General features: G+C 33.4%; 1 protein-coding gene across 1 annotated transcript; it reads right to left on the reverse strand.

The window, feature by feature from the left end:
• Window positions 1–4,576: 4,576 nt before the first annotated feature.
• Window positions 4,577–10,346, reverse strand: LOC122015490 (ubiquitin fusion degradation protein 1 homolog). Its single transcript, XM_042572404.1, has 10 exons — window positions 9,999–10,346; window positions 8,162–8,202; window positions 7,521–7,598; window positions 6,998–7,022; window positions 6,869–6,901; window positions 6,566–6,687; window positions 6,321–6,451; window positions 5,939–6,162; window positions 4,942–5,195; window positions 4,577–4,752 (listed from the first exon to the last, which is right to left on the reverse strand). Exons 2-10 carry the CDS (start codon window positions 8,162–8,164, stop codon window positions 4,663–4,665), a joined length of 960 nt encoding a protein of 319 aa, XP_042428338.1. The 5' UTR covers window positions 8,165–8,202; window positions 9,999–10,346; the 3' UTR covers window positions 4,577–4,662.
• Between the last annotated feature and the right edge of the window lie 376 nt (window positions 10,347–10,722).

The following is a 10,722-nucleotide window of genomic DNA, read 5'->3' on the forward strand; positions in this document are numbered from 1 at the left end:
AATCCAGATGGATCAAGGGTGATCGGACATCTGGTGATGGGAAGTCCAAGTAGGTCATAGGAGTGACCGGATACTTGGCACGAAGAGGAAAGTCCAAGTGGGTCAAAGGAATTGACCGGACACTTGGTGGGAATTCTAGCAGGTCAAGGGAGTGCCGGATGCTAGAATGAAGCACCAACAGTCGAGGTTGACCGAATGTTGGTTTGGAAGGCTTGGGACTTGGCTTGGGCAAAACCAAGTCACTTCTCGATCGGTCTGCGGACCGATCGGGGTGATCTGATGTCGCAGAAAGGCGCTGATCGGTCCGTGGACCGATCAGAGCTTCGATCGGTCGTGGCGACCGATCGAGACGGCGTCGCGAAGGGAGCCGAGTTGGGATCGATGCGTGGACCGATCCATTTTGATCGGTCCACGCATCGACGTGAAGGTTACGTGCGACCGATCGGTGCGGGACCGATCAGCGCAGGGCCTGATCGGTCCACAGACCGATCAGGGTTCTAGCCGTTGCGACGCAACGGCTAGTTTCTTCGCTGTCTTCTTCGCAGGTATAAAGGGGTCGAGGGCTGCTGCTGCACTTCTTCTTCTTCCACTACTTCTCTGCGACAGAGCTGCTGTTCTGGTGCTTGAGCTTTGTTGAGCTCTTCTTCGCAAGCTTCGCGTGAGCTTCATTCCACGACTGGATCAGCTGCTGCTGAGTTGCTTGTTGGCATCCGTCCGTGAAGTTGTTGCTTCATCTGGGACTTCAGTCGACAACGAGAAGGCAAGCTAGTGTTGTTGTATTCATATTGTCTTGTATTTCTTGTTGTATCTCGTGTACTCTTTGCTTGCTGTTGCAAGATTTTGTGGCGAGGTTTCTCCACCCAGAAGGAGTATATTTTAGCCGGGTTTCCGGGGATTCATCCACCGACGGATTGACAGGGCTCGTCCACCTTACGGACACGCCGAGGAGTAGGAGTATCATCTCCGAACCTCGTACATCGCTGTGTTAAGGTTTGATATTCTTCCTTTCGTTTCTAGTTTATTTTTCCGCTGCGCTAACGAAGTGTAGGAAGAAACGCGAGCGATTTGGGGTCGGCTATTCACACCCCCCTCTCTAGCCGTACGAAGGATCCTAACAAAACCTTCATTAAAAAGTTGATGAAAATACCTCTTCCACCGTTCTTTTATTTCTCCATCGTTTACTAATATCCTATTACTTTCATCTTTAATACATTTTATTTGGCTAAGATCTCTTGTTTTTTTTCCTCTCACTTTAGCTATTCTATAAATGTCTCTTTCCCCTTCTTTTGTATCTAATTTTTGATATAATCGTTCAAAAGTTTTATTTTTTCCTTTAATCACTATTTTTTTATCTTCTTTCTTTGCTATTGTATACTTTTTAAGTTTTCCTTTTTCTTACAAATATATAATTTCTTATAAACTATTCGTTTTTCCTTCACTTTCTCTTGTACTTTTTCATTTCACCACCAAGATTCCTTACTTAGTGGTGCATGCCCCTTTGACTCACCGAATACACTCTTAGCTGCTATTTTCAACTTTGATACCATCTTATCCCATATTGTATTAGAGAGATCGTATATTTCACCTAATGTTTGTACTTCTACCTTCTCCTTAAATATATTTTGCTTTCCATGCTTTAACTTCCACCACTTAATTTAAGGAATCGTATATATTTTCTTTCTATTAATACTATGTTTGAGGTGTATATCCAACACTACTAATCTATGTTGGGTAGTTAAGCTTTCTTCAGGGATGACTTTGTAATCTTTCTATCTTTCTTCCTAACCATAAGAAAGTTAATTTGCGATTTATTATTTCCACTTTTGACTATGATTAAGTGTTCTTCTCTTTTATTAAAAAACGTATTAGTTAATATAAGATCATATGCTATCGCAAATCTAATATAGTTTTCTCTTCCTCATTTCTCGTTTCAAACTCATAACTCCCATGTACCCTCTCATATTCCTCATTTTTCACTCCGACATGCCCATTTAGATCACCTCCCATTAAAATCATTTTATTTGTTGGAATATTTTGTAATATTTCATCTAAGTCCTCCCAAAACCTTGATTTGGTAGCTTCATCTAATCCTATTTGTGGTGCATATACGCTAATTATGTTCATAGTTTCTTTCGCCACTATTATCTTAAGAATTTCATCCCCTTTTCTAACTACTCCTACAACTTCATCCTTTAACAAACTATCTACAATAATACTCACTCCATTTCTTGCTTTATTTTTTCCAGTGTACCATAACTTAAAACTCTAGTTTTCTATCATCTTTATCTTCTCGCCTATCTATTTTGTCTCTTGTACACACAAAATACTAATTCTTCTTCTAATCATCATATCTACTACCTCCATTAATTTACCGGTGAGAGTTCCTATGTTCTATGTTTCAAATATTAGATTATTAGTTTTCCTATCATATTTATTCTTATCCAACATATGATGTGAGAGCTCTTGCGTATTTACATTACACCCAAGTTCTCATGGAGATGTAGCGGTCCTTGCTGAGATGTTACAGTCAGACCATGTAATGCGAACTCTTGCATATTTAGTACTATACCCGAGTTCTGGAGATGTAACGGTCCTTGCTGAGACGTTATAGTCGAACCCTGCAATGCGTTTCTTCCGGGGAACAATCTAGCATTAACACAATAATTTAATAAATTCATTAATTGAATATTTATTTGTCATAATTTTGACATTGACTGACAATTTAATGTAACCCTCCTCTTTTATTCGAACTTCAGACTAACCATGATCGATCATCATAGACGGAGAATATGAAAAGAAGAATGTAATGAAAAAAAAATCAAATTCTACCGTGGTAATTTTATATAGGATTGTAGGAAAATATAATAATTATAATTAATTAAAATTACTTTTCCTGTTGGAATGAATGGCTGGGCAGTGTGCACTGTTGTGTACAAAAATCGAAACTAAATAGCGGCTCTGATCAGAATTAAGTTTCAATTATTAAATCTATTTAAATTTTTTTTAATACTAATGACTCTAATTTTATTGGAGCCTAGGCATAGATAATTAGAGCACTTGACAATCTTAATAGCTTATGCTTGACCAATTTATTTTAGAGACCGATAAAAAATTTCTATAAAACTGAACTGACTACTCATAAAATTATTCAACGTAAATTAGACATTTAATTAATATCAACTTTAAAAATAATTGTGAAGAATTTTCTATTCAATAATAGAAAGCGAGAGCCGTCTGAATAGATAACCACAAATGTCTTTCGATTTACCCTGATATCAATGAAAATTGTTTGTGAAATTGAATTCAACATTCCAGAATTAATCTAATTCGGTTCTTAGAACTAGATATGATGTCAAATAATTTTTTTTTTTTTTTTTTAAAAAAGACCTACGTTTAATGATCTAATTTTTGCTTAGATATTCATGGAAAAAATTTATAAAAGGAAAAAAAAATAATCAAACATTAATAAATGGATATTAGTAAGATCCTGAGACAGACGAATGAAGATTTAGTACGCTAGCTTAGGCTGTATCTTTTCTGCAGGTAACTCCAGAATCACACGCTATCAACTATCAAGTTATTAACAAATGAAAAGACTATAATAAATGCAGCAGTTACCATTAGTCAACAACTAATTAAACCAGCTGGAAACAGATACTCGAAACATAAACTCTTTGGGTGCGTTTGGTTCGGGGTTATTCTTGATAACCTTGGTTATCCATCCAAGGTTATCAACAAAAACCTTGTTTGATTTAGGTATTTGATGATTCCCGAGTAATGTTCCATGCCCGACACGTCAGCAAAAGGGTCATGCAACCCGGAATCGAAAAACCTCAGAAAACTAAGGTTTTTCTTGATTCCGGGGTTAACGAATTTTTTTTACCAAAAATACCCTCCGATAAGAAAAAATATGGAAAAAAGAGAAAAAATGTAAAAAAAATATTAAAAAAATGTTTAAAATATTAAAAAAAATTTAAAAATAAATAATTTTTAAAAAAAAATATTTTTTTTTTAAAATATAAATTTTTAAAATAAAAAATTTAAATTTTAAAAAATTTTAAAAAAATTTAAATTTTAAATTTTTAAAAAATTTAAAAAAAATTTAATTTTTTTTTAAAATTTAATTTTTTTTTAAATTTAAAATTTTAAAAATAAAAAAATTATAAAAATTATAAAATTAAAAAATAAAATAAAATAAATAAATAAAATTTAAAATTTAAAAAATGTAACAAAAAAAAAATATAAATATAAATAATATAATAATATAAAAACATTAAAAAAAATAAAAAAACACATAAAAAGTAAAAAATATACAAGAAAAAGAAAAGTAAAAAAAACATAAAAAAAATAAATAATAATAATAATATGTATAGTTTATTTTATAACTGAGGGTAATACGGTAAAATATTAAACTAAGGTATTCATTAAAACCTTCAAACAAACAAGTTTTTGTTGCATTACCTACGTTGAACCAAACAACATTTGATTATGTTTTATTCCCCATAACCTTGGTTATGTGATTACCTGGTAATCACATAACCAAGGTTATACATGATAGCTTGAACCAAACGCACCCTTTAAGTCATACATTAGAAGTATTAGAAATATTTTTCGAGTAAGAGAGACTTTATAGAAACCTTTTTAACATTCTAGGGCAGTTGTTTAACCCTTCAATGAATATTTCTTCCCAGTAAATGGCTGGAACTTCGGTTCTTCTTCCTTTGCAGGTTCTTTTGTTTCCTTAGGGGCAACCTACAAAGGAATTTAAAATAAATTTCTTTTGTTTCCTTATGAATCAAGATTTGAACTTTAACCTAACATGGTTATTGAATAGGCTTGATGGAACAGAAATTAGCACATCATTGTTGCAAAATTGGTTTAAGTATGCTTTTGATTTCTTACCAAAGAACTTGTTAGTAATAAAAGAAATTACTATTGCACCTGGCCTTCTTTTGGAGCACGGTTTGCATTTGAACCAAAAACAAGCTTCCCCTTAGTTTGGCGGGAAGTGCTGGCCTCGGAAGTTGAAGGTGATATTGGCTTCGTACTACTTGCAGTTTCAGACTTTTTGTCTTGCATTGGTGAAGAATCGCTTGAGAAAACCTCCTTTGCTGGCTTTCCATCCAGCCTTCTTCCAAAGCCAGTAAACGCAGTAAATTTTCTTTCAACTTCAGCTTCATTTTGTGGTTCATGAGCTGAAATTATATTAATTTATGTCATAAAAAAATAAAAGATTTTGATAAATAATATCTTGAATGCATATCAACTGAAGAAGTACATTAAACAACATTAACAAATATAAGCGGCGCAAAAAAAAAGGCACAAAATAAGAACAACACAGATTCTATTTATTTCAGTAGCTCTATGTTCATGGAAAATTAGCTTGTTTGTACTCGTGTCATGGTATATTCAAAGTCAAGTTTTATGGTATATTCCTTGGCAATGCCAAATGTCTATTCCGACAGCCCTCATTTGACCCACACTAGCCTTCTATCTATATATCAGTCTCTTGAGAATATTTGTTTCATAAGCAACACTAATTTTGAACATTATTAAGATAGTACACCCATTGAAGAATCCTTTTAGAAATCAAATAGCTACCAAACGCAGCTCTACAAAGCTATATTACTTATTTTGACATATCTAACATTAGTGTAAAAGAGTCAAAAGTACATAATTAAAATTATTAACTTTTTGGAGGACTGAAAATTCTTTGCACTAATCTCAAGTATATGCATCCCAAGGCGCAATTAGTTAAATTAGTAAAGGCCTTGGTTACACATACTTTTGCCAATAATTAATCATAGCATGGCTAAAAATTTAGACTCGAAGCAGAAAACCTTGACCAAAAAATCAAACAAATTAAAAAGTACATGAAAGAAAGAAAAAAAAAAACTTGTAGGTATAAATAAAAAAAAAAATTAGCTTGAATATAAACCTTGTTCCACTTTTTTGCTTGTAGGTACAGAAGCTTGTGGCCGCTCTGGTTCTTTATAATCAAGAGGCGGTGCAAAATCAACCTCACAGTCGGTCTCAATAATGCTGATTGCAGATGAGGGCTTTGTTTCGATTATATCTATGTAGTATTTCTTATTGTTGTATGCTACCATTATACTGTCACCGGTCGTCAAACAAGAGAAGTTTCTTAAAGTTGTTTCCAAGCTGCAACAACTCAAAAAGAAAATATACTTAGATGTATGAGGCTAAAGTTGTAACTACCTTGATGTACACAGCCCATTAAATGAACCAAGTAAAAAAATAAGAAACATAAATATAATTAGATGATGCTAAATTAACTAGCAAACAAGAGATTTACGAACATAGCCTTGGGGTTTGAAATATCCAGAAAGTCTTTTGTATGAGGCTGCAGCTTCACATATGTACCCTTTGGGAGGGTTGCATTTTTGACACGGACAATATCTCCCTCTTGCAGAAGTAAATTTTGCATCATCTGAAGGATAAGAAGAAATGAACCATAATACCTTACACAGAGGACCATAAATCATATTTTTTTACAATTAAACAGGAAGATAAATATGCAAAAGAAATTCAAGGTCTAGCCTACCCAATATGGCATGTATATCATTCCTTCTTCTGCTATAAATTCTAGAACACCACAGTGAGAAACTCTTTCTGTTGCACCATTGTGCAACTCAAATAACATCGGATAATCAATATGTAAAGAAGCTGTGAAGTACAAAAAACATCAAATGATAAAGTGAAATAAAAAAATTAATGACTATACAATAGACCTAGAAATTGAATTAATATAAGAGATTATAAATTTCAAGCTAATGTTGCTGTGAATGACAGTGGATATATTGGAGAAAAATAACTATGAATCTGCAGTGCAAACATTTCAACTTACCAAGACGGTCAAGAGCAGAGGGTGGCATTATGACTGAAAGAATAAAAGTAAATCAAGTTAAAGAGGGCTAAAATGTATATAAAAGAAAACTACAATAACAACATAAGGTTCAAGGAACAACTTGCTTACTTTTATCCCCCATCTCCAGTTGAGGCTGCATAGATAGGAGATTATTTTTTTGTTAAAACAAACTTCAACAAATTAAACCAAAGCTTATTTGTTTTAAGCAAGGTCAGCTAATTTTAAATGTACACTAGTATATTATGAAAAATACTAAGCTATGCAGTAAGCCGTGAGTATTTGATTGCATGATTGTTAAGATTGCAATCCTATCGTTAGGGGTTAGAATCTTGTAATACTATGGCCAAAATTGCCACTAAACAATCCAAATCACTTGGTTGGAATCTCAAGAAACTAAGATCCAATATTAATTAATTGTCCTTGATCCTCACAGTTATAAACTCATGGAATATACTAACAAACTCAAATAGAAACTTCTAAAACTCCAATTTCAGTATATTGTGAAGACATTTCTGAGATAAGCAAACTCCAATTTCAGTATTTGATTACAAGCCAAATAGTAAGACTGTTCAACGAGTATAGAAACAATAAGTGTAAACAGTCATCAATTGAAGAGAGAAGAATTCCAAACCTTATCAATGAATGAAGCTGGATAGCAAAGGTAAGACTGCTCAAATGAATTCCCATGGTAATTAAATCCTCCAAAGAGCTGAAACAGAAATAATTGAATGTTTAAGATAAACTAAATAATGACATAGAAGAAAAAAAATTAAAGATCCCAATCAAGCATATATATGAAGAAGTTGTCTCAGTATACATTACATTATTCTTAGTCAACCAGAATACCTTTCTAAACATTGTGCAAAATTAACATAAGGACACAAATTTGAGTCTCTCTTAATTGCCCAGAATACCTTTTCTAAAGCAAACCTCCAAAAAGGATCACATGAGGTCAACAAGACAAATTTGAAATTAAAAATAAATATATGTACTTGAATAGCATACCAAGCACTTCAGGTACAAGTATATACTGACAATCACTCGATGGACATATGAATTCTCCTATTCTCTCACAGAAGCTAACAGAATGTGAACTAAATAATTAACACGTTCTTCTTCATATGGGAGATGAAAATAATCCATGATTGAAATGCCAAAGTTACATTGTTTTTCATTGACAAGATGCTTTGTGACTTTTAAAGCAATGAAAAAACAATTTGTTGAAATAGAATTCAGGAAAGCTAAAAGCTTTAAAACAGTAAAACAGCGTACCATCTTGTGTCCAAATTGAAGTTCTTGTCCCTTCAAACAACCTAGTCGAAATCAAATAGTCAATGTAATCCACATAAGTTTAAGGAAAAGTTTTCAATACTATGTTGAACAAATTTAAGCTAAAGGTCATCTAGATCAGATGGTGCTTTGAGTAATACGAAGGAATTTTGGGAATCTTGGCATTAATCTTCGTTCTTCAATAAAATTTCAAAACTTTCTAGAAGGGAATGTGATTACAACTGGCAGCTTCATCCATAATGATACAATACAGTGTTCCAAATAGTCCAATTCCAATCTAGAACAGCCAATTAAATTTGGAATTTGCCTTTGCAATCCATTTTTTGCTGAGAAATCAGCAAATAGAAGCAATGAAACAAAAATTTTCACACAAAGAATATCAACTATAGTGGAAATCTGATGAAACCAGGGATAGGTGAGAGAGAATCAGGCGAATCATCCTATTTGTGAAGATTGGTGCTAGAGGAGAAAGGAGAAGGTAATAATTTAGAAGAAATGAAAAGAAAGAGAGAGCGCCATGATCTTGTGGTTGAGGAAGAGAAGAAAAGGCCATCAGTGAAAAATTTGTGATAGCTGCTGGATGTCAGAGGGTGGAGAACTTGTGTGTTTGCATGCATGAGGGGAAAAGTTCTAGAGAGATGAAAATAGGTATTATGGCAATTGATATATAAAAAGGTAACTACAATTTATATAATATAAGTGTGTATATTTGTATTTACAACCAAATTGTTACCAGAAAATACAACTAGTAGGTTCCCAACTTGTTTATGGACAAACAGTTTGAAATTTGAAAACTTCACCTTTATTTCTAGCCTAAATCTGAACACAAAATAAATAGAGCAAAAACAAAAACAAAGCTACAAGCAAACTAAAGTCAGATTGACACTGAAGTATAAACAAAGTGGCAAAAATAGCTTCTAGAAATTTACTATGGACTTCACTAATTGCTGTTGTATATTTCGTGAACCATTCTCTACAGTAGTTTAGTTGGGAAAAAAAAAAAGAAAAATACAACACACGAAATTAAACATCATCCAACAAGCTGAGAAATCCAGATACTTCTGCAAAGAGTAATCATGGAAAGTTACAGTAAGTATAGCATATAAATACCTATTAGGAGTGCCAATCAAATAACTGATGGATCACCATATACTAGGCCTTCAAGTATCCTAAGTGATCATATTATAAGTTTAGTCTAGGCGCTAATTAGATCTACGAGAGTCAGTTGTGCAACTTACAGGTTTAGCCAACCAGCTTAAACTACAGTTTACCTCATTTCTCAAACTACAGCAATGAGCCTCTAGGCAGTTAGGATTTAATAGTGACATTTTCATTTTAAAAGTTATATGACATGGGGATCAACTAATGAATAACCGATAGGGACACATAGATGCAAAAAACCAATTCAGCAAGATGTGGAGAAAGATAAACGGAATATATGAAATCATAAAAGCTCAAGCAGAAAAATAAGAAGCAAAAACAATATCAATCCGTATAACGAGCATCGACAGTAGAAAATTGGGATAGCCGGCCACATAGTAATTAGTAAGAAACCCCACAGCCAAAACAATAATAATAATAATAAATTGAAGAAAAAACATGCACATATCCGAATCAGTTACGATGTTGAAATTCAGACTTGGTTCGCAAAGCCGAATACAAAGTCAATAAAACAAAATTGTTAAAACCTAGGTCTGGATCATTGAAGCAATAGTTCGAATGTAGTAGTGAAGCCAACAGATTCTCCTACATCTGCCCCAAAAAAACAAATTTCGAAGCCCTAGAACCCTGCCACACAAACATGCGCATAAAGATCGACCTGATAGCTGCCGAGTCTTGATCAGCAGCAAGCGAAGCGAGGAAGAGGCTCGTTGCAGTCCGTGAAGTGCTCGGTCGAGATCGTAAAGGGTGCAACCTCAAACAAAACAAGCGCACGCTAGCGTAGGATTGAAGAGGACACGGATTTAATCCTTCGTCAGCGGATGGGAGGTTGGGAAATTCCCTAGTGGAATTGCTTAACCGTGTTTTTGATAGAAGAAAGAGGTCGATTTGGAGGTGAACGGGAATCGGAGAAGGCGTACCTCTGGATCGCCTAAATGCGAAACGCTGGGACCAGAATAATATACCTTCCTTGATTGAAAGAAAATAGAAATGGAAAAGGCTTGGCCTCGTAGTGAAAAATATAATTATATATATATTATCGCACCAAGTATATAAATTTTTTTAGTTTTTTTTTTTAAATTAGGGTTCAGAATTTAGAGTTTAATTTTAGGGTTTAGAATTTGTGTTATAGTATTAAAATTAAAGAAATTAAAAATAATTACGTGTTCACAAGAGGAGAGGTATAATTTTTTCCCTTTTATTTTTCTAAACCTAATTTTTCGAGTAATGATACGCAGAGAGGAAAAATTTCAAAAAAAAATTCAGGATAGACACATAAATTAATGACACATCATTTTTATTATTGTGTGCCTTATCATTTTATGTATTTGAGATTTTTCCTAAGATTTTTATCTTTGTATATCATTTTTTCTATGTCGTGC

The sequence above is a fragment of the Zingiber officinale genome, chromosome 8B (genome assembly GCF_018446385.1).
Source record: "Zingiber officinale cultivar Zhangliang chromosome 8B, Zo_v1.1, whole genome shotgun sequence".
In the NCBI taxonomy this organism is placed as follows: domain Eukaryota; kingdom Viridiplantae; phylum Streptophyta; class Magnoliopsida; order Zingiberales; family Zingiberaceae; genus Zingiber; species Zingiber officinale.

Excerpts from the sequence above, each read along its gene's own strand:
- LOC122015490 (XM_042572404.1), bottom strand. Across the intron at positions 6,902-6,997 it reads ACTGGAGATGGGGGATAAAA|TCATAATGCCACCCTCTGCT; the intron begins GTAAGCAAGTTG and ends TTATTCTTTCAG. Across the intron at positions 6,688-6,868 it reads CTCTGCTCTTGACCGTCTTG|CTTCTTTACATATTGATTAT; the intron begins GTAAGTTGAAAT and ends TGTACTTCACAG.